Source organism: Balaenoptera borealis (assembly GCF_965194805.1).
Source record: "Balaenoptera borealis genome assembly, chromosome: X".
Taxonomy (NCBI): Eukaryota; Metazoa; Chordata; class Mammalia; order Artiodactyla; family Balaenopteridae; genus Balaenoptera; species Balaenoptera borealis.
In genome coordinates, this window is record NC_138881.1 from 62,746,432 (window position 1) to 62,771,131 (window position 24,700).

At 38.8% G+C, this 24,700-nt stretch overlaps 1 protein-coding gene across 1 annotated transcript in view; it reads right to left on the minus strand.

Moving 5' to 3' along the window:
- The window catches only part of NEXMIF (neurite extension and migration factor), a 66,968-nt gene that overhangs the window by 28,053 nt on the left and 14,215 nt on the right, over nt 1-24,700 (minus strand). The window contains exons 3-4 of the mRNA XM_082377006.1: nt 20,006-24,380; nt 297-19,408 (exon numbers count right to left, since the gene is read on the minus strand). Coding sequence (XP_082233132.1) covers nt 19,315-19,408; nt 20,006-24,380 — 4,469 coding nt within the window. The 3' untranslated portion in view covers nt 297-19,314. The remainder of the gene's footprint in view (nt 1-296; nt 19,409-20,005; nt 24,381-24,700) is intronic.

Here is a 24,700-nt window from a genome sequence, read left to right on the forward strand (position 1 = left end):
GTTGGGAGTCTGCCTGCCAATGCAGGGGACACGGGTTCGAGCCCTGGTCTGGGAGGATCCCACATGCCGCGGAGCGGCAGGGCCCGTGAGCCACAACTACTGAGCCTGCGCGTCTGGAGCCTGTGCTCCACAACAAGAGAGGCCGCGGTAGTGAGAGGCCCGCGCACCGCGATGAGGAGTGGCCCCCGCTCGCCGCAACTAGAAGGCCCTCGCGCAGAGACGAGGACCCAACGCAGCCAAAAATAAATAAATAAATAAATAAATTAAAAAAAAAAAGTGGACAGTTTTACTACAACCTCTTTGTGGGGCATCCCTGAAGGACAGTGATGAAGGGGAATCTTTCCACTGGACAGAACTTTGAGCAGTAAACATGTTTGTTATTTTTACTTTGAAAGAGAAATGGCTAGAGGTGTGAGTGTGCATATACCAATTCATAGACTGTAGCCAATGGTTTAGATGGGTGAGCAGAGACTTGGAAGGAACATGATTGGAAAATTCGTGACAAAGAGGTCCGGGGAAGACATATGCGGGTAGGCCTCTTTGAATGGGCAAAACCTCCCACAAAAAACTGAAGATATTTGTGTCCGATGTGAATGCTCACCAAAGAGCGACCTCAGCAGAGGAGGATTTTTATAATCAAGTGGCTAAGATGACCTGTTCTGTGGATAGCAGTCAGCCACTTTCCTCAGCCACTCCTGTCATTGCTCAAGGGGCTCATGAACAAAGTGGCCATGGTGATAGGGATGGAATTTATGCATGGGCTCAGAAACATCGACTTCCACTCACCAAGGAGGACCCACTGCTACACCCACTGCTGAGTGCTCAATCTGTCAGCAGCAGAAACCATCACTGAGTCTCTGATATGACACCATTTCCAGAAGTGATCAAGCCAGTTATTTGGTGGCAGGTTGATTACAGTTGACCACCTCCATCATAGAGGGGACAGCCCTTTATTCTTACTGGAACAAACACATTGGATATGGATTTGTCTTCCCACCACACAGTGTTTCTGCCAAAACTACCATCTGTCGACTTACAGAATGCCTTATTCACTACAATGTGTTCCAAAGAGCATTGCTTCTGATCATGGAACTCATTTCATAGTACTTGAAATGTGGCAGTGGGGCCATACTCATGGAATTAACTAGTCTTACCATGTTCCTCATCATCCTGAAGCAGCTGAGTTGATAGAACCATGGAATGGCCTTATGAAGACTCAATTACAGCACCATCTGGGAGGCAATACTTTGCAAGCCTGGGGCATGTTCTCCAGGAATTTGTATGTACCCTAAATCAGCATCCAATACATGGTACTATTCCTCCCATAGCCAAAATTCATGGGTCCAGGAATCAAGGGGTGGAAACGGGAGTGGCACTACTACTATTACAGTAGTTATCCACTAGCAAAATTTGTGCTGTCTGTGCAACATGTTCTGCTGATCTACAGGTCTTAGTTCCAAAGGCTGGAATGCTTCCGCCAGGAGATACAACAATGACTCCACAGAACTTGTAGTTAAGACTGTCACTTTGCCACTTTGGGCTCCTCATGCCTCTGAATCACCAGTCAATGAAGGGAGATACTTTACTGGCTAAAGTGATTGATCCTGATTACTAAGGAGAAATTGAGCTCTACTACAAAATGGAGGTAAGGAAGAGCATGTATGGAATACAGTAGATCCCTTAGGGCATCTCTTGGTACTACCATCCTTGTGACTAAAAATCAATGTAAAACTATAATAACTCAATTCGGCGGGACTACTAATGTCTCAGACCTTTCAGGACTGAAGGTTTGAGTCATTCTATCAGGCAAAGAACCACAATCAGCTGAGGTCCTTGCTAAGGACAAAGGGAATAAGGAATAGGTAGCGGAAGGAGGTAGTTATGAATACCAGCTATGACCATGTGAACAGTTGCAGAAATGAGGGCTATAAGTGTTATGAGTATATATTCCTTATTTTGTTATGAATATGTTTGTGTGTATATTTATGCCAAATACCCTTTCCCCCCTCTGTTATCCCCTCATGGAACATAAGATGCATTAATAACAATTAACTTTACATGGTAGCATTCATGTTACAGGATATCAAGGAGAAGAGTGACTCAAAGACTTCGCATTCTCTTATGGTGAAAAAGTTAGCACATTTTTCAGTTGTAAAATGACTTTGTTATTGTCTTTATTTGGAGATATGTGTATGGATACCAATTGGACAAGAGGGGGACAGTGATGGTTCATTTTATGTATCAACTTGGCTAGTTTATGGTATCCAGTTATTTAATCAAACACTTATCGAGGTGTTGCTGTGATGGTGTATTGTAGATGTAGTTAAAATATGCAATCAGTTGACTTGAAGTAAAGATTACCTTTGATAACATGGGTGAGCTTCATCAATTAGTTGCAGGATGTAAGAGTGAAAACTGAGATTTCCTGGAGGAAGAAATTCTGCCTCAAGGCTGAGGTGTCACATTCTGACAAATTTCCACCCTGCTGGTTTGCCCTAGATTTCCAACTCAAGACTTCAACATCAACTCTTCTTGAGTTTACAGCCTACCGGCCTGCTACAGATTTCAGACATGCCAGGCCCCACAATCACATATGCCAGTTCCTTAAAATAAATCATATATATATATGTATGTATATATGTATATATATGTATATGTATGTATGTATGTATCTGTATATGTGTGTGGTGTGTGTGTGTGTGTGTGTGTGTGTGTGTGTGTGTGTGTGTATATATATATATATATATATATATATATATGTATATTCTGTTTCTCTGGAGAACCCTGACGGATGTAATTGTGGAAGGGTAATTTTAAATAAGATGATTAGGAAAGGTGACATTTGAGTATCATTTATGTTTCCAATAATAGTTCATGCTTTTTTTTTACTGTTTAAAAATAATTTCTTTATTATTTTTATTTATTTGTTAAACTTTCATTTTTTGATAGCGTAGATTCACAGTTTTTTTGATCTTTTCAAAGACCTAGATTTTGCTTCTGGTTTTCAATTTTGTTGATTTCTGCTCTTTATTATTTCCTTCCTTCTTACTTTGTTTGGGTTTGTTTTGCTCTTCTTTTTCTAGTTTCTTGAGTTAGGAATTAGATTATTGTTCTAAGACCTTTCCTGTTTTCTAATTTAAGCATTTAGTGCTATAAATTTCCCCCTTAGCACTTTAACTGACATCCCAGATATTTTGGTATTTTGTATTTTCATTTGCATTTAGCTCTTTTTTTTCCTTTCAAGACTTCCTTTTTGACCCATGAATTATTTAGAAGTGTCTTTAATTTCCACATTTCATGATTTTCCTCTTGTCTTTCTGTTACTGACTCTTAGTTTGATTCCATTGTGATCAGAGAACACACTCTGTAGAATTTCAATTCTTTTATTTTTTAAAGTATTTATTTATTTATTTGGCTGCGTTGGGTCTTAGTTGCATCACATGGGATCTTCGTTGTGGCCTGCAGGATCTTTCATTGTGGCACACAGGCTCTTTGTTGCAGTGCGTGGGCTTCTCTCTAGTTGTGGTGCATGGTCTCTAGAGCTCACAGGCTCAGTAGTTGCAGCATGTGGGCTCTCTAGTTGTAGTGTGCAGGCTCTGGAGCACACGGGCTCAGTAGTGGCGGTGTGGGGGCTCTCTAGTTGTAGTGCACAGGGTCCAGAGTACGTGGGCTCAGTAGTTGTGGTAGGCGGGCTCCCTAGTTGTGGCACATGGGCTCTAGAGCGTGCAGGCTCAGTAGTTGTGGCACACAGGCTTAGTTGCCCTGTGGCATGTGGGATCTTAGTTCCTCAACCAGGGATTGAACCCACGTCCCCTGCATTGGAAGGCAGAGTCTTAACCACTGGACCACCAGGGAAGTCCTCAATTCTTTTAAATTTGTTGAAGTTTATTTTATGGTATAGTCTATCTTGATGAACGTTCCATAAGCACTTAAAAAATGTGTATTCTGCTGTTTTGGGGTAGAGTATTTTATATGTGCTAATTAAGTTGGTTGATAGTGTTGATTGGTACTTCTATATCCCTACTGATTTTCTGTGTAGTAAATAGTTCTATCAATTGCTGAGAGTGAGATATGGAAGTTCCTAACTACAATTGTAGATTTGTCTATTTCCCATCTTACCTCTATAAATTTTTGCTTTGTGAATCCTGGGGCTTAGTTTTTTTGATGTGTACACGTTTAGGATTATTAAATCTTCTTGGTGGATTGATCTTTTTATTATATGTAAAGGTTTTATTTGTATCTAGTAATAGTCTTTTCTCTGAAGTTTACTTTATCTGACATTATGTAGGCACTTCTGCTCTTTTTAAAGATTAATGTTTACATGGTATATCTCTCTCCATCTTTTTCTTCTAACTTAATCTATATCATTAAATTTGAAGTGAGTTTCTTGTAGCCAGTACATAGTTGGGTTGTGTTTTTGCTTTTTTAAAAAATTTACTTGTCCAATCTTTGCCTTTTGAGTGGTGTGTTTAGAACATTTAAATTTAAGATGATTGTTGATTTGTTAATGCTTAAGTCTATCATTTTATTGTTTATTTTCTGTTCATTTCCACTGTTTCTTGTTCTTCTGTCTCTCTCTTATTGCCTTCCTGTGAGTTACTTGACCAATTTTTACAATTCTATCTTTATTTATTTATAGTTCTTTGGGGTGTATTACTTTCTATAGCCTTCTTAGTGATTGCTCTGGGTATTACAATATACATTTATGACTTATTACAGTTTGCTGATATCAGGGTTTTACCACCTCATTTGTGGTGCAGAAATCCTACTTCCACTTAGGTCCTTGGACCCTCCTCACTTTAAAATATTATTGAGTGTCAGATGGATTTGTAATTTTTTGTTTCAATCATCATGTATGGTTTGTGCTGAATTGTGTTTCTTCAAAAGATATGTTAAAATACTAACCCTTAGCTCCTCAGTATGTGACTCTATTCAGAAATAGGGTCATTGAGATGGGGTCAAACCAGAGTAGGCTGGACACTTATTCCAATCTGACTGGTGTCCTTATAAGAAGAGAAGAGACACAGAGACAGAGACACACACAGGGAGAACTCCACATGATGATGGCAGCAGGGACTGAAGCACCACGGCTACAAGCCAAATACTGCCAAAGATTGTCAACAAACCACCAATAGCTAGGTAGAGGAAAGGAAGGATTCTCCCCTACAGGTTTCAGAAGGAGCAAGTCCCTGCCAACAACTTGATTTTGGACTTCTAGCCTCCAGAATTGTGAGATAATAATTTCTGTTTTTTCCAAGCCACACAGTTTGTAGTACTTTGTTATAATAGCCTTAGGAAATTGATACTGATTTTGGTACTGGGAAGTGAGGTGCTGCTGTAAAAAAAATAAATATGTAGAAATGGCTTTGAAATTGGGTAATAGAGGCTGGAAGAATCTTGAGGTGCTTGGTTTTAAAACACAACCTAGATTGCATTGAAGAGACAGTTGGTAGAAATACGAACATTAAAGGTGCTTCTGGTGAGGACTTAGAAGGAAATAATGAACAAGTTATTGGACACTGAAGGAAAGGTGATCGTTGTTATAAAGTGGCAGAAAACTTGTTCTGACATTGGATGGAAAGTAAACTTGTAAGTAGTGAACTTGGATATTTAGCTGAGGAGATTTCCAAGCAAAACGTGGAAGGTGCAGCCTGGTTTCTCCTTTCTGTTTATTGTTAAATGCATGCAGAAAGAGATAAGTTGTGGAATGAGCTCTTAAGCAGAAAGAAACCAGACAAATAACAGAAATAAAAGGTATCCAAATTGGAAAAGAAGAAAAACTGTCACCATTTGCAGATGACACAATTACTATATATAGAAAACCCCAAAGACTCCACCAAAAAACTATTAGAATGAATAGATGAATTCAGTAAAGTTGCAGAATACAATTAATATACAGAAATCTGTTGCTTTTCTATACACTAATAATGAACTATCAGAAGGAGAAAGGAAGAAAACAATCCCATTTATAATCGCATCAAAAAGAGTAAAATAACTAGAATAAACTTAACCAAGGAAGTGAAAGACTTATACTCTCAAAACTATAAAATATTGATGAAGGAAATTAAAGCTGATACAAAGGAATAGAAAGATATCCCTTGCTCTTGGATTGGAATAATTAATATTGTTAAAATGTCCATACTACCCAAGGTAATCTACAGATGTAATGCAATCCCCATCAAAATACCCATGACATTTTTCACAGAACTAGAACAAATAATCATAAACTTCATATGGAACCACAAAAAAAAAACCAAATTGCCAAAGCAATCTTGAGGAAAAAAAAGAACTAAGCTGGAAATATTATGCTCCCAGATTTCAGATTATACTACAAAGCTACAGTGATCAAAACAACATGGTACTGGCACAAAAACAGACACATAGATCAATGGAACAGATTTGAGAGCCCAGAAATCAACCCACGTGCTTATGGTCAATTAATCTATGACAAAGTATGCAAGAATATACAATGGAGAAAAGACAGTCTCTTCAGTACATGGTAGTGGGAAAACTGGATAGCTACATGTGAAAGAATGAAATTAGAACATTTTCTCACACCACATACAAAAATAAACTAAAAACGGATTAAAGATCTAAATGTAAGACCTGAAACCATAAAAATCCTAGAAGAAAACAGGTGGAACACTCTCTGACATAAATCATAGCAATATTTTTTTGATCTGTCTCCTAAAGCAAAGGAAATGGAAGCAAAAATAAACAAATGGGACTTAATTAAACTTAAAAAGCTTTTCCACAACAAAGGAAACTATTGACAAAACAAAAAGACAATCTACTGAATGGGAGAAAATATTTGCAAATTATATGACCTAAAAGGGGTTTATATCCAACATATATAAACAGCTCATACAACTCAATATCAAAAAAACCAAACAACCCATTTAAAAAATGGGCAGAAGACCTGAACAGACATTTTTCCAAAGAAGATATACAGATGGCCAACAGCCATATGAAAAGATGCTCAACATCTCTAATCATCAGAGAAATGCAAATCCAAACCACAATGAGCTATAGTGGTAATTTTATTACCACTATTATCAATATAAAACCACCCGCTATATCCCAATATCAAACACCATTATTTGTATGATCAGTATTAATCACAGCAGTATTACTTCTGTTATCATTACCTGTACTAGCAGCCGGAATCACTATACTACTAACTGACCGAAACCTAAACACAACCTGTTGGAATGGCTATCACCAAAAAGTCCACAAATAACAAATGTGGTTCCTCAAAATCTAAAAATAGAATGACCATTTGATTTACCAATTCCACTTCTGGGTATATATTCAAAGAAAATGAAAATGCTAATTTGAAAATATACGTGCACCCCAATGTTCATAGCAGTGTTATTTACAGTAGCCAGGATATGGAAGCAACCAAAGCATTCACCAACAGATGAATGGATAAAGATTTTATATATATATATATATATATATATATATATATATATATCTCACACAATGGAATATTGCTCAGCCATAAAGAAGAATGAAAATCTGCCATTTACAACAATGTAGGTGGACCTAGAGGGTATTATGCTAAGTGAAATAAGTCAGACAGAGAAAGACAAATATTCTGTGTTATCAAATATGTGGAATTAAAAAAGAAAAACCAAAGACAAAGTGAGGTCTATCTGCATTTTATGTGTGTGTGTTCATGAAAGGCTTGTTAATTCAAAGTTGGTATAATTCTGACAAATGATGGAAGGTATTTTTATTTAATGGCTAAAATAATATCAAAATGTGGCAGTAGTATAACAGATTATCTCACATACCTGCCCATTTTGAAACTAATTATGGTCTTGCTGATGATTTTTAAATTTGAACTATTTCAAAAATTGCACAGTCCAACTCTCAATATTTTGTATTGTACTCTCAAATTTGCATAATTAAAATTCCTTTAAAATGTGACCAAATTGGAACACATGAAGCATTGCTCTCTGACCTCATCTCTACTCCTTTCCAACCACACTGGCCATCTTCTAGTTCCTTAAGTACTGCAGGCTTCTCTCTGCCAAAGGACCTTTGTATGTGGTGTTTCTGGGAAATACCCCACTCTCACCTCCATATTGCTCTTCACCTAGGTCAATCCTACTCATTCTTAGGGTGCAAGCCTCAGTATCAGGTCAGGTTTCTTTGTCAGTGGTTCTCATGAAACTATGTTCCTTTCCTTCAGAGCTCTTATCAGTTTTAAATCATATGTTCATAATCAAAGCGATTTTTAAACTAATGTTAAGTTTTATGAGGAGAAAGTCAAAGTCCCATTTTGCTCACCATTGGCATCCTCAGTACCTAGCATAGTTCCTGGCACACAGTAGGTGCTCAAAAATAATTTGTTAAATTAATTAATTCATTAATGAACAAGTGTCCATAGTTGCTTCAGTAATTTCTAATTTTGCCACAGCAGCCCAGATAATGGGTTTTAAATTAAAAGGAAGGGCCCTGCAATATAATAATATCTAATGTTTATTGAGTATCTTATATATATATACCAGCCACTATTTTAAATGCTTTATATGCATTATCTCATTTAATTATTCCCCAAATCCTGTGAGATAGGCACCATAATTATTCCCATTTTACTGATGGAGAAATTGAGGTAAGTCTTATTGTTAACAAGATGAGACGATTGAATTCAATCCCAGGCAGTCTACTTCACACTCCATGCTCTTAAATGCTAAGCCATCTAGCCCAACCTCCTCATTTTCCAGATGGGGAAACTGAGGCCCAGAAGGGAAGTGACTTGTTTTTCTTACAACCAATTTAGTGGCAAAACCAGGAATATAACCCAGGTATCTTGATTAATAATTTATAACTTTTAACTACTTCATTCTGCTACTGATAATAAATTAACTCTAATAGAACTATTACACACATGCATTTATAAAACATATTATTATGTTTAATATAATGACTCTTTTAATTTCATTTTTAAAAATGGCATCTTTCTCCAAAAAAGATCAAAGGCTTTTTGAGACAGGATTTTACTAATTTACTTAGTTTTTAGCCTAATAAAAAGACAAATACTTGGGGGTAAGATGCTGGAGTGATTTCTAAGGCATCAAAATTAAGAACCTTTAAGAAAATACCTGTACACATCTGTTAAAAAATAGCAGATGTTAAGTATTATCTGACTGCCCACTTGGTCCCAAGACTTCACAGGTGTGATCTTTAATCCATGATAAGTCTATGGGAGTGATAGTCTTTTTAAAAATAAATAAATAATTAATTTTTGGTTACGTTGGGTCTTCGTTTCTGCACGTCGGCTTTCTCTAGTTGCGGCAAGCGGGGGCTACTCTTCGTTGCAGTGCTCGGGCTTCTCATTGCGGTGGCTTCTCTTGTTGCGGAGCACAAGATCTAGGTGCTCGGGCTTCAGTAGTTGTGGCTCACGGGCCCTAGAGTGCAGGATCAGTAGTTGTGGCACACGGGCTTAGTTGCTCCGCGGCATGTGGGATCTTCCTGGACCAGGGCTCGAACCCGTGTCCCCTGCATTGGCAGGTGGATTCTTCACCACTGCGCCACCAGGGAAGTCCCAGTGATAGTATTGTTATACTAGTTTTTTCCTTTTTTTTTTTTTTTTTTTGGCAGAGACTCTGGGATACAGAGATATCAAAATAATTTGTCACGAATTTAGCAGCTAGTAAGTGGTGGATCTCGGCTCATTCTCAACTCCGATTCCAAAATAGGGGGTAGGGTGGAAGGTGAGATACTGATTACTGGGAGTGGCATTTTGTGACATTAGTCCCTCCATAACAATGCATGGAAGACTTTTTTCTTCTCGGGTACTTAAGGACAGCAAATCATTATAGGCATACCTCGTTTTATTGAGCTTCGCTTTATCGCACTTTGAAGATACTGCATTTTTTACAAATTGAAGGTTTGTGGCAACCCTGCGTTGAGCAAGTCTATCGGCACCATTTTTCCAACAGCATTTGTTCACTTTGTGTCTCTGTGTCACATTTTGGTAATTCTTGCAATATTTCAAACTTTTTCATTATCATATTTGTTATGGTGATCTGTGATCATTGATTATTGATGTTACTCCTATGATGGTTAGCATTTTTAAATTAAGGTATGTACATTGTGTTTTTGTAGACATAATGCTATTACACACTTAATAGATGGCAGTATAGTTAAACATAACTTTTATATGCACTGGGAAGGCAGAAAATTCTTGTGACTTGTTTTAGTGCGATATTTGCTTTATTGCAGTGGTCTGGAACTGAGTCTGCAATATCTCTGAGGTATACCTGTAGTTACTTTATGTGTGATTATTAAACTTAAACTGACCAGTGGGTGTTTTTCTTTTTAAATTATTAAATTGTACCTTTCTGCTTCATCTGCGAGCCCCTAGAAGGCAAGGTATGTGCTTTATACAGTTGACACAAGGGTTGAGGCACCGACCCCCCTCCCAGCTGAAACTCCATATGTAACTTTACAGTGGGCCCTCCGTATTCGCGGTTCTGCATCTGCGGACTCAACCAACCTCCGATCCTATAGTACTGTAGTATCTCCTACTGAAAAAAAATCCACATATAAATGGACCTGCACAGTTCAAACCCATGTTGTTCAAGAGTCAACTGTATTTAAATTTTTTGTTTTCTTATCATCTAGTACAATATCTGACACAGAGTCAAATATTTATTGAATAATTGTTAATGTCAGTATTAATATTTATAATCATATTTCTGAAGTGGTATAGGCAATATAGTTTATGCTGGAAATAAGTGTCTTGAGTTAGAGACATGGGCTTGGATGGGACAAGCACAGAGGGCTTTGTCAGCTCTGGTGAAAAGTCTTTGAAGGCTATTCATTGTGTGACCTTGAAGAAGTTTACTTCACCTCTCTGGGTCCCAATTTTCTTAAATGTAAAATAGAGCAAATGCCTCCCTTGCAGAATTGTTGTGAGAAATGATAATTCATGTAAAGTGCCTTGCACATAGTAGACAATAAATAAATGATAGTTATTATCTTGGGTCAGTGGAGAGGAGGAGATAGACTAAAACTCCATTATGATGTGAGGAAGATGTTTTGGAGAATTCATGTCCCTAATACAGAAGTTCCTAACCTGTGAATCTTCTGAAATTCTATGAAAACTTTTGAGCATGCTCATTTTCAGGGGGCAAAGACCCATTGATTTCATTAGATTCTTAAAGTGGTATGTGGCCTTAAAAATTTAATAACTACAACTCCAATTATTTTAAATAGAATACTGTATTAAAGCAGTGTGATAATCACTTCTTTCCCAAATTAAGTCCATTTAAAGCTCAACTCCAAGGCAGATCAAATGTCTTTAGACAAAGGACTTACCATCTTCCCCTTAAGCTCTGGTACTATCTCAACTTTGGCCAAGAGGGAAAAGAAGGAATGTGAAACCACTGGGAAAAGAATGGAACCACTTATCCACTCCAACCATGCCATTAATTTAGTTCAAGAGGAACCTTTCTCTAGGGCCACGTTCTCTAGAATACACCTCTGAATCCTGAACAGAGTGAAGAATATACATTTGTGATATCCATCACACAGGGAACTCATAGAAATTGGGAAAAACAAAACCTCATAACATTAGAGGGGTCCAATTCTGGGGGCTTTAACTGCTCTGCCCCTCATTCTCTATCATCCCCCACTTCTTTAATCCAGCAACTCCAAATCTCTTTTTACTCTTGAAAGTAATGGCTTCAGAGGTTGCTTTCAGTCTTTCATAGTCCCTGGCGAAGAGAAAAAGACAATATAGTGCATTTTAAATAAAGGATTGTCTGATTGCCTTTTGGTGTTAAAATGATCTTCTGTGAAATGATAATGAAAAGTTTTATTTTTTAAAATGTCTTTACTTAGCAAAATAAAAAGTTGGTGACTATAGAGACTCCTTTCTCCATTTCTTTTTCCATATTTAAAAATTTCCCAGGTGTGAAATCTAAGTCTGGAAATCACTGAATTAGGACAATGTTGCAATAGTCCAGGGAAACACCATGAAAGCTTGAATTAAGGCAGTGTCAATGGGAGGGGGGCATAGAAAGGCAGGAGAATTGAGAGTGGCCAATTGGATGTGAGGATAGAAGAGAAAGGAATTGCTGGTGAACTTTGCTCTCTGGCTTGGGTCACTAATTGGATGAATGGCAGCATCATTCACTGAGCTAGAACACACTCAGAGGATAAAGGGACTTTGAAATGATCTTGAATAGATAGGTCTGAAGAACTTGCAGAATGTCCAAGTGGAGATAACCAGCCTATAACTGGAAATATAGCACAGGAACTCAGGAGAGGTTTGTGGCAATCTAGGTGGTAGTTGGAGTGGTGGAAGTGAATGAGATCATCAAGTGAGAATAGGGGGCCACTTTCTCATACACATTTTTTAATTTCTTTTTTTTAAATATATATTTTTATTTATTTTTGGTTGTGTTGGGTCTGTTGCTGCGTGAGGGCTTTCTCTAGTTGTGGCGAGTGGGGGCTACTCTTTGTTGCGGGGTGCAGGCTTCTCATTGCAGTGGCTTCTCTTGTTGCGGAGCACAGGCTCTAAGCACGCGAGCTTCAGTAGTTGCAGCATGCAGGCTCAGTAGTTGTGACACACGGGCTCAGTAGTTGTGGCCCTCGGTCTCTAGAGTGCAGGCTTAGTAGTTGTGGCACATTGGCTTAGTTGCTCCGTGGCATGTGGGATCTTCCCAGACCAGGGATCAAACCCGTGTCCCCTGCATTAGCAAGTGGATTCTCAACCACTGTGCCGCCAGGGAAGTCCCTTTTCAATTTCTTTGAGTAATGATATTTAAAACCAAAGAAGTGGCTGTTGGCTTTTGTGTGCCACAATGACCCTCTTGTGGTTAGCCAGGACTCTAGGTTCTCATGGGTGGCTCACATGGACTGGGTACTTGGAAGCAAAGTCCAGTTTGCCTAGACATAGCCAACATTAAAATACTGAGCACAGTGAGGCTAGAACTTGAGAAAGTCCCATTAAAGGATATTATGGAAAATCTGACATCTTTTGGATAACAGGCAAATTAAAATTTATTACTTTTCAATAAACAGCTTTGACACTTTGAGAGGACTGCATGTCTGCAGAATCCGTCTGGATCACAAAACAAGGACATCATTTGTTCTAAGTCCTTTGAAGACTGGACACACTAGAAAATGATCCCCAAATTTTTGAGGGGCAGCAAAAATCCTCTGCACAAAACTCTAGCCCAGTGGTTCTCAAATGTTAACATGCACGCAAATCACCTAGGAATCTTGTTAAAATTCACATTCTGATTCAGTAGAATTGTTGTAGGGCCTGGGATTCAACATTCCTAATGAGTTCCCAGATGATGGTAATGCTGATGTTCCTACTCGAAGTGTTACTCAAAGCTTGGTTAGAACCTTCTACGGCAATTTGACATTGATCAGTGGACTTGTCTTAAACAGGGTACTAAGTTTTTGCTATTCTTTTCTTTTTCCCTATGTTATGTTTGTTTTCAAATGTAATTGTACATGTTGAATTGAGTACATGAGAGCTTTTATTTTGCATATCTTTTAAAATTTCACTTTAAAAAACATTCATTCTTATTGTGTTTTATAATAGTATTAGTTTGTGATGGATTGGAGGAAAAAATTGATCCCTCACCACAGATAGTTTGAGAAACACTGCTCTAGACAATGAAGAACTTTTTATTTGGGACATAGAATTTAATTAGAAATGGCTGGTTTCTGTTACATATGATTCTAAAGCAGTATTTTAAACTTTTCTTTTTTATTTATTCCATAAACAATAACAAAACTCAGCTAGGTAACATTATGACAGTTTCACCATACACTCAATCACAAATATTTAAAACCTTTGCAACAAGAACAACAAAACCAGAGGTGTTACAAGAATAATTTACAAGAAAATCTATAAAACAGCAAGAAGCTCACAAATGTTCATTTTCTTTTGCACAAGATCACTACACTCTTCCACAACATGTTTTGTGTTACAAAATTCCCAACAAAAGTGTATTTTTTCTTTGTATTGTGGTTTCTAAAACCAGAAACTTTGAAGTAAATATCCTTTTATTAGCACCTAGTGGTGCAGAAAAAGGAAAATTCTCACATACAGACACTTCACAGCACTTTTCTAAGAAAAATATACACTTACAAAATATGTTACAAATTGGCACACTTAAAAATATACAAGATTTTGTAGGCGTCTTAAGAGTGATCCTTAAGCTTTATTCAATTGACTCTACAGATTATTTATAAAGCTTAACTCTAAAAGAAAAAGGCAAATAATTTCCTAACATTTTAAAGTTGCAGTGTCATATGTCAAACAGAAACTTAGGTTACATTCATAAAAAGGACCTCTAACACTTTTATTTTAAATTTTCTTAAATGCTTAAGGGGCTTGGGAAAGGAGAAAAAAATGGGGATAATCATTTTATTTAGCACCATAAATCAGTAACTTACTAAAGAGGTGCATTCAGTTTTATGAAAATTAAATTAAGGACTAGTACATTCAAAACTCTGTAGGCAGCAAACTCTAGTCAGTGCTACAGGTATCCCAGTAGAGCATCTCAAGCTTTCTACCCTCCTTCACTGGGAGTCAAAAACAAAAGGCCTCTTCTAGTTTTCATTCTAAGCCTTTTCTTTTGTGTTATAAAACTAGACATCTCTCAAAGAGGCAAAATGATTTAAATATCTCTTTTCTTCTCTTTGAAGGGGATGTCTTTCTACTAGATGCATCCTTTCCATCTCATGTTGATGAGTGTTTCTTTAGCATCTATTTACTCAGATACCAATTTTAAAGCCTCATTCACACCTTAAACTTTGTACTAACTCTGTTTTACATTGTCCTTCTCCAATGTTTTACCTCTTAGTTATTATTCTGAAACCAAGAGTACATCTCAAGTATCATGTAGCTGCAATAGGAGCTCTGCTTCATGACTGTAGCTACTGTTTAATGCTCTGAGTGAAAAATGTGCCTTAAAGGGTAGCCTGAGTACTGCCATCAAAATAATACCATGCTGGCTGAGGACTCTCAAGCTGATGACAGTGTTTCCCAAGTTAAACAGTCCACCTAAAATCTTTTCTCTCTTATTTGGGTCCTTGAGAAACCTTTACAAAATCCCAGGCCTACACTGTGTTGACAAGATCCCTATTTGTTACTAAAAATATTTGATTTTGGTACTAAATCTTCCAAACATAATGATGGGCTTAGTGAATTTTATGATTAGAAAATGTAAAAAGGACATACTCCTGTAGTGATGGTTAGTCACTTAAAAAATCTCTAAATGAAAACAAAAACTCCTTAAATTAGATAATTTCTCAATAATACAGGGGAAAACAAATACTTCTAGTTCTAGCAATAGTTAGTACTAGCTAGTGCTCCATTCTCTTCAGCGCAGAAACTTAGCTCTCTGTAATTCTTGGAACTGTTCTGAGAGCATCTGTAAATTGAAGATGTGGCAGATCTGCATTAGACTGGTTCAGCTTGGTAAGAGCAAGCTTGGTTAAGAGGTCCTTGGATATGGTTTTTCTCCTTTAGGCAGTAGATGCTAATTAGAACTCACTAAAATGGAAATTCACTACAACTGCAGAACCTCACATAACAGGACAAAGGATGCTAGCCAGAGTTGTTTACAGCTTGTGAGCATCCTTTATGCTTCTCTCTCTTTTATACACACTTACCCCCCCCCATCCCGCCTGCACACATACAGATGCTTCCCAGCAAGAAAAAAGGTCAGAGAAGGTGAAAGTTGTCACAAAGCCCACCTAGCACCAAGGACTTCAGGGAGATGGCTAAAGAAGTGATGGTCAAGGTAGTGCTGGAGGTTTGAAAACATTTAGGAAAAGGTAAGGCCTTAACACATAATTGCACAAAGTAACAAGTCAGAAGAGAAAGCAGGGAGGAAGCAGCATGTGAAGAAGCTGGTATATGAGATACTGGAGAGGCCACTGGTTCAAGCCAGTTATCACAGACCAAACATAACGCCCAAAGTCTCGAAGAACCTTGGTCAAGGCCACTGTTTCAGCACCCTGCTCCACATAGTCCAGCAACTAACCAGGGCAGAAAGGGATCAGATCTATTCTTATAGATCTTCAAGGAAAAGGAGTTTCCAATTTTCCTTAGTCATGCAATATAATTCTGCATGTGTGTGTGCATGTGTGTGTATGTGTGTGTGCATGTTTAAAATTAGATTTGAAAGAAGCCAAGGCAATTAAAAGTAATTAAGAGTGAGAAGGTTTCCACCTGAACTTCTGGAAGAAAGTACCCTGGCTAAGGTTCTTATAGTCTGACACTTTGGGGAGGTGGAATATAAGATTATAAAAGAAGAAAAATTCTAAGATCAAGAATTGAAATTAAGTAAGGAGAATACGGGAGAATACCATTCCCAGGAAAGTAAGATTAAATGGGATTCTGTTGGGGAGGAATTCATAGGAAGCAGCTTCTCAGAGAGAACAGGTTAGAAGGGAGTGGCAATCAGGGATTTCAGACCAAGGAAAATTCCATATAGCTGACTTGAGATATCAACGATAGGGCAAAACACTACTTTTCTATCACTGGTCCTCACTCCACTAAGGCAGCTGGTTGAATAAGGGATCTACAAAAAGTCAGGCCTACTATGTTGTTACAGGAAGAAAATGAATTGTGAGAGCAGAGACAGGACCAACAAAGCCCTAAAAACTGAAGAACTCAGAACATAATGTACTGAGAGGGATATTAAGTGCAATTAAGAGAATAGTCATCTTCTGCCTTATCCTGTTGCTCATTTCTCAAACTCAGCTTCCTGTTACATTTTGGTACAAAATGATCGGTTACAAATCACTAATTTAATCTTAAAAACATATAATGCACTGTAGGCCAAGAAAAAAGGTACTTTAAAATGGCAATTCTCTTTGGAGAAAGGGATGAACCATGTCCTAGAATTGGCTCCTAATGGGCTCCATAGGAGCAAATGAAAGAGTATCCATTCCAAAGGACTCATGATAGCAAGTTCTGACAAGGAAATTGTTTATTTCCAACGGTTTCAGGCTGTCCTTCTACCCCACCTCACCCCGTTCTCCAAAGGTGAACTGATACTGAGAAAAACTGGGACAACTGCTCCCATATTTATTTTTATAAAACACATTGTACTCATGGAACATTTTCTTTATTCCTTATTTGACTGCCACCTTTTGATTACATAGAGAGCACTCCATTCCTGTAAGCTAACAGGTGACTTTGAGATCTGGAGTCTTGGGGATCACAGTACAGGCAGAGCTGGTTATTCCAAACTAAATTCAGCTGCAAAACAGAAAAATAAAAACGAAAACAAAACAAAGACCAGTTCCTAGGAACCAGCCATAGCATTTAGTAAAAACAGCTAGCTATCAGAGTGGAGAAATAGAAGAAAATGTTCCAGTTTGATTATTTTCCCTTTTGGATGGCTGCTGTAGAGCAGGAGACATATTGCACCCGGTGCCTTTCCATTAAGTAATTTTCCAGGACTCAACACACACAAAGCCTAGGAATAGGCCTGAAGCAGCCTCATGAAATGCTCTTCACTCACTTGTTCCCACAGACATACACAATCACACCATCAAGAACACAGGCTTGTTCATTTTACTACCTAGCAGTAAGTAGTAGAGCTGGCTGGTAAAAGGAATCATGGACTGGGAAGTGTGTATACTTATATATATGACAGGCTTCCTTCCATTTCTCTCTGACTACTTTCAAATGTTGCTTCTCTGTTTGTGAATATATTTAGGTGGCAATGACTAGGTAGGTTCATATTTTGCTTAAATTTTTCCTTTTGAAACATCTTCCCTTTTTTTAAAATTCCCTTTTCCCCCACCCACTTATTCTCCACCCTCCCACCCGCAGCCTATATATTCACAAGTTAATAGGTTAGTAACAATATTAGTAAGAATAGTAAGAGTAACAACAACAACAACCAACAATATTAATAATATGAATCCCCTATATCTGTATAGCACTTTACGATCTACAAAGCGCTTTCACATCCATTATCTCATCTGTGCCATAATGCATCAGTCATCAGACACACAGGCCTTCAACTGTGCAAGGAAAATAGATCAAATGTTAGAAGTCAAGTGGTGAACAAAGGGGAAGAAAAAGCTAGTCGCGAGGGATGCTGAAGCTGTGAAATTTTTTAAAAAGGGAAAGGGCTTGAATTAAAAAATGTGATTTCAAAAATTTATATTAAAGATTGGGAATTAAGTTTAGTGTGTGGCATCAAATACTAGTTATCCTCAGACTAAGTATATATGGCCCCAATTAGTTGTTATCACAAATTGTTCAGCTTATCGAATGTGATTCATAGGTGTCAAACTGAGATGCCTTAACATTTTCTTTAAATGACATTGGCATTGCAAGATTAAACACTTAACACTAAAGCCATGATATGAGTGCACTTTTGACAAAACTGGAATAAAACATTTAGGAAACTACTTAAATAAAAGCAATCTATGTACTTCATTTATCTTAGTGTTAATTTTATAGCTATTTTATAATTTATCCCAGACTATTATAAAATATATAAAACTGAGATATAAAGTATCAGCAATATAACTTTGCACTTTAAATAATTTTCAGCTACAGATTTTGCTTTTAGAAAACAAACTTTAAAGCAGCTGTTTTGTTTCCTCGTAAAAGTTTCTGTAAATGCATATACTTGGGTCCCTGATGGACTTAGCTGTTGTGACTTCCAGACTTTTCCAACACTTTAACCCTTATACAATGGAACAAACAAACCTTTATTGTGCCTTGTTTAATGGTTCATGTTTCCACACAGGACAGTAGAAATTAAATTTTTAAAATAATGTATGTATGCTTATATATATATTTTTTAAAACTTAATTAATGAGCTTTAAACTGTGGGGTGAATCTGTGAGATGAGGTAAGGAAATTTGGCACATTTCAAACAGTATCCTTTAAGTTTTGGTAAATTGTGTAACACAACATATTTTTCCACTGTGATCTACAGGTGCTATCCACATAAGTGGGGGTGGTTAATAGCAAGAATCACTGGAATGTTTCTAGTAAATTAACAGGGACAAGCTCCCCAAATACTCACAACCAAATGTTGATATAGAAGTAAAAATATATACAATACAGTCACTTTTTTGTAGTTTGGCACAATGTTTTACTTCCTTTCCCCTTGGGTAAACAGTGCATAAACTACTTTGTGCAACTGTATGACTTCTAAAGTCTTTTACATAGAACATCAGATTAAAGTTTGCTTCCAAAGACTTATTCCCACACTTTAAAATTCTTTTCTTTAAGCACTTACATGTCAACATACATACCACAAGGCATATTTTGAAAGAAATAAAACACAAACATCAAATGTCTTTCTGGAAAATGGGAGTCTCTTCTTCAAACACAGGTAAAACCCAAAATGCTGTTTCTGCTTTTAGGAGATTGTAGTCGGAATCCCTGCAGAAAAACCAAACAATTTATGCCATCTTAGTTAGCTTTAGTGTATGTCCCACAAAGGGATCATACAACCTAAATGTGTTTACATCATACTAGATGCCGTACGATGCAGAAAAAGATACAAATAGCAGGGGCCACTAGAAAGCACTCCTAATTGCCATATGATGAGATTTTGTTTTCCAAATTATGCTCTTTTTGCTTAAATGATCTTGGCATTTTTGTCTATATAACTTTTAAATTCTGTTATTCAAAAATTTTCTCACTGCAAAGCCCTTCCCTTCCCCAAGTCATTCAAGAGCATATTTTAGTTGTATTTTCTCAGTAAGTAAAAACTAATGCTGACTAGCAGAAAAAGTAGCCTTGTCAGAATTTATCCCTAGTCAAGCCACTACAAAATTGCCCAATCTTTTGTGTGGCTTAGAGGTATAGGGATTTTCATGCACTTTTTTTCTTTTTGTTTTAATTTGAAAAAGAAGGGAATGGGACAGTTTCTTTCATGCAAACTGCTTTCAAGAGGGAAAAAAATGAGGGACTGCGGGCTTAGCAGAGTAGGAAAGCTAAGGGTGCATCATCTCAGCCATTTTGGTGCAGTATTACCTCAGTTTTTCAAAAGAAGCTGTCCCAGCCTCATCCTTGTGGACCTGTTCTCGCTCCATACGCTTTCCCTTACACTTCTCATCTCTCAGGGCCTTGGAGCTGGTTTTGTGACGATATAACTTTTTGTGTGTCGGTCCATTATTGCCTAAAGTGCTCAGGTTATTATACTTTTTATCAAAGAAGGCAGAGCGAGAGTCCTCGTTATAACCAGGCATGCTTGCACGACCAGGATCACCTATCGCTGCTTTCCCATTGCTTTTACTCACACCCTTGATGGACCTGTGATTCTTAGTGGCTCCTGGAGAGCCACTGTTGGCCTTTTTCTTAGATTCCTGTGGTGTCCCAGCCAATATTTTGAGGGTTTTTAATTTTAGACTATTGGATTCAGGGGAGTAGAATATATTGGGGTCTCCATGGTGCTCCATGGGTTCGCAAAGGGGCTCCATGGAGGCCATCATGAATCTCTGCACATCTGCCATACCAGAGGCAATGTTGGACAAGATATAAGAAGGCTCCTGAAATTCCCGTTGATCATCATCCAGAAGGTTGTTGGTGTTGGTGCCCATGCTCATGTCACTCCAGCCTGGGCTGCTCTCCTTTCCCAAAGACCAATCTCCAGAAAGTCCCTTCTGACTTGGCATCTTCATAGAGGCCACAGGGCCACTATGTTGGATACATTCAGCCAAAGTCTTCCCTGTGGAGGATATGCTGTTGATTTGGCCTCCTCCACGACCGATGCCAATTTGCATTTTCTCTCCATTGACTGCAGCCATGAATTTCCCTTTCTTTGTTGACTTAGGGACCTGGCGGGAGGTTTTGCCAGGTGGTTTTTCAATCCCTTTGTTGTTGGCTTTGGGGGTTTTTTTCCTGTTGTTTTTCTGAGAAGAGCTTTGGTTCATAGCCCCACTCTTGTTGGGTGAGCTTTTCTTTCTTGATTTTGACACCTTGTTGTCGGTACTCATTTGACCAGATGGATCATTAAACGCTGATAAGCAAGGGGCTTTTTGGAGCAGGTTGACAGAATCCTCATCATTGAACATATGGAACTGAAACTGATGGTTATTTAAAGTAAATCCATCATCCACTTGGACCTGCCGTGAAAGGGTACTGCAGTCCCATTTGATTTTTTCCATATTGCCCAGTATTCCTGGGGCACCCTCTTGGAACCCCTTTAGTGTTCCTAGTGTCTTGATATTCTCACATCTGGTAATCTGAGGGGAAAGACTGGGGGTGTCAGGTGGGGACATCTCTGAGAGGGAAGAGTGGCGGAATTTGTCAGGAGTGAAGTTGGAGATATCCAGGAGGTCAGTGGACTCCTTTAGTGGTGCTATTTCATCAATGCTCTGCTGGATCACCAGCTTGGGGCTGCAGTGGGCCAGGAAGTCATCAGTGATATCATCATCACCATCCTTTTCACAAGACTTCAAGCTTAAGGAGCAATAATTGCTTGAGTTGACAGAGAGTGGGGCCATGGAATCAAAGCTAAAGAGCCGCCCATCATCCATATTCACTGGACCCTGCTGGAAAGGAAAGCAGATCTCTCCATTATTAAAGTGACATAATTGATAAGAGTCATCAGATGAGAGCTGGGTGTCTTGCACAGAGGCATACAGGACCTTGTTGCAACTACTGCCACCACTGTTGAGGCAGATTGGATTGTATGTTGTAGCTGTGAGGTTATTTTCCATGGAAACTACTTGGGAGACTCCAAATTCACATGATTGGTTTGGAGCTATCTCCCTTGAGACTGCAGCCATGAATTCCTGGGAGCCAGAAGTAGGTTTGTTGGGCCACACATTTCCATAGTTGCTTGATTCCATTTTGAAGTTTTGGGATGATTGAAGCAGCTCAGACTCAGAAGGCGAGGAAAGCACACAGTCCTGGGCAGGCTGGAGAGGTACAAATGATTTTTCTGTTTGAGTGAGGCTGACTTCATTTTGCTCTGGAGAATGCTGAGTGAAGTATGAAATGCCAGTATTATTTGACAAGTCAGAAGCATCTAACAATGTCTGCAAATACCCTCCAGGGATAACAGGTATATTGTTGGCAACAGGATCAGATGATAGAGGCATTTCAGAAGAGCAGGTGGTTGGTAGGAAAGTAGAATTCTTAGCAACCTTTGTCTCATGAAATTCAGATAGATGTGAACCATTTGAGGTCCCAGGAATAGCTTCATTCTTTGAATTAGCTTTGGAAGATTGGTCTCCCAAAAGAGGGGTCATTTGAACAACTGGCTTGCTTTCTTGCCCAGCTTTGATTTTCTTGGATTTTAACCTGGCTTCACTTTTAAATTTGATTTTGTTGAGCACTTTCCTCTCTGGCCCCTTAAATTGTGCATCTTGGGCTTTGACTTTCACTGAGTCAGGGCCTGTGATGTCATTTAAATGTGATCCATTTGCACGGCCGGGGGCAGCCAGAGGTGCTGACTTCAGTGTACCTTTCAGGCCTCCATCTTCTTTACGACTACTAGCTTGCCTCTCATCATTGCAGAATGAAACCTGCTTACCATTTGCTGAAGTTTCCATGGATGGGATTCTTTGAATCCTGTGCCTGTTGCCAAGTTTAGATTTTCGTTTGCGAGCAGGTGGCAGGAATGACACCTCAAAGCTACCTGGTTCAAAGCTTTGCTTTTGGCATAAGGGTGTTTTGTTGGAGTCTGAATTGCTGTTTCTCTGCTTTTTCTTCTTTTGCCAGAAGCCCTTCAAGGGGGCCAGCTTGGCATATTTGTTGAGCTGCGACTCACTCAAATTCACTGTTGTCTCACTGGCATCCACCCTACCCAACTTCACCAGCATGTTCTTCTCACCTTTAAAACGATTGATGATGATATATTTGATAATAACAGGGGGCTCCTTACGAGTTACTTTTCTTCTCTTTTTGGGACACCATTCATCATCATCTTCCTCTTTACAACCACCTGGCAGCCATTCCTTCCTCTCATTTACTTTTTCACCCTCTAGTGAGTCAACATCATACAGATAATCTTCACTATACCTGACTTTTCTCTTGGCTCGCAGCCCATAATTCTGCTGGGAGGAGGAGCTGCCAGAATTAGTGTCCCGAGCCATATAGCGGCTACAGTCCTTGATCTCCCCCATGGCATCATAAGAGACCTCAATGAAGGAACTGTCATCACTAAAATTCCCTGATGCCTCCAAGGAATTGGCAAGATGGCCTTGCTTTGGATTCTTAAATTGCCCTACTTCAGGTCCACTGCATGGTTTATTTAAGGCAGATTTTTCTCCATTATCCTTTGCATCTTTTTTCTCTACACCTTTGTCTTCCTGGCCTTCTTCTTTGCCTTTCTTCTTGTCCAAGGTTTTATCTTCCTCCCCCCAGATAATGCTCACATCAGGGACCTTGAATTGGGAAAGATCACTGCTCTGCTTCAGGGCCCCACTCTTAGACTCCCGCTTGGGGCAGGTAGTGAAGACACTGGGAAAAAAGTTGAATTGGGCATCCTCCTGCATCAAAAGGGTGGTTTTGTCTCGAACGTTGTCCTGGAAGGATTCATATCGAATTTTCAGGGAGCAGACATCACTGCCCAGTGTTGACTCATCATCATCGAACATGTAGTTATCCACATCTTCTTCAGAGAACAGGTTGACAGACAGCTCATTCTTGGAACAGAGGTCAAGCAGTTCAATCTTACTCTCACTAATAAAAGTCTCAAAGTAACCCCAATCCTGATTGGAATTTGCCAGCAAAGCCTCTTCCGTATTGCACTTATCTAATAGTAATGCCTCATAATAACTTTTCTGAGCTGGGTCCTCCAAGTCAATGTCAGGTTTCTCGGCTTCTCGTCTATCTCCTGCCCTTGATTTGTGCAGTGGGAAGCCTAGGAGCTGGTCTGAGAGCAGCTGCTCTCCGTATTTCATGTTTTCTCCAGCATTGATACACTGAATCCCTATATCAGAGACTGCACAAGTTTCATAATCCCTATTTAGATCACTGACTTTTAGACTGATCCCTGGCTCAGGATCTACTGCATCCTTGGATTCCATGAAGCAGCCCAAGCAAGTCCGGCTTGGCTGCATGAGGCACTCCCCATTCAGAGCTGACATGCCTGCAGGCTCCATTATGGCAAATGGAGCTTTCTCACACTCATTGGGCAGTGACCATGTGTTCAGGCCTTTTGCAACACCAGATGTAAGAGAGATGGCATTCACAGAAGCACTATTAGCAGCATGCTCAGGTGCTTCAATCAGGCCCAAAGGAGAGGGAGGGCTCTGCATACAGGGCTTCTTAGAGGGCAGAGGCAGGAGACCTCTGGGATACATCAGGTTCTCTTTTTGAGCCACCAGTATAGGCTGGATTGGTGTAGCAGCTTCTAGAGCTGCAAATGACTTCATTGCCACATCCTGGTCCTCTGAATCTAGAGAAAAGGAGAAAAAATGACAGAAATAAAGTTAAAGGTATTAGACCAGACTCATTAACTCTCTTTCCCTTGATCAGTTTCTGGTACTTGATCTTATGATATAAAATCTAAGCTTCAGCTTCTCTAACTTTAGAAGTAGAAACTACAGAGTTAAAGAACAACCTTGATTTTATATTGAACATTCATGCGAGTGAAAAATAATATTTTTTTAGGTTCAGCTTTTTCTTCAGACATACACAGCACTCTCCTCAGAAATGAGGAAAAAATTGGATTGCTTGATCAACTGGAAAGTCAAAGCTTTCAGGGTGGGAAAATGC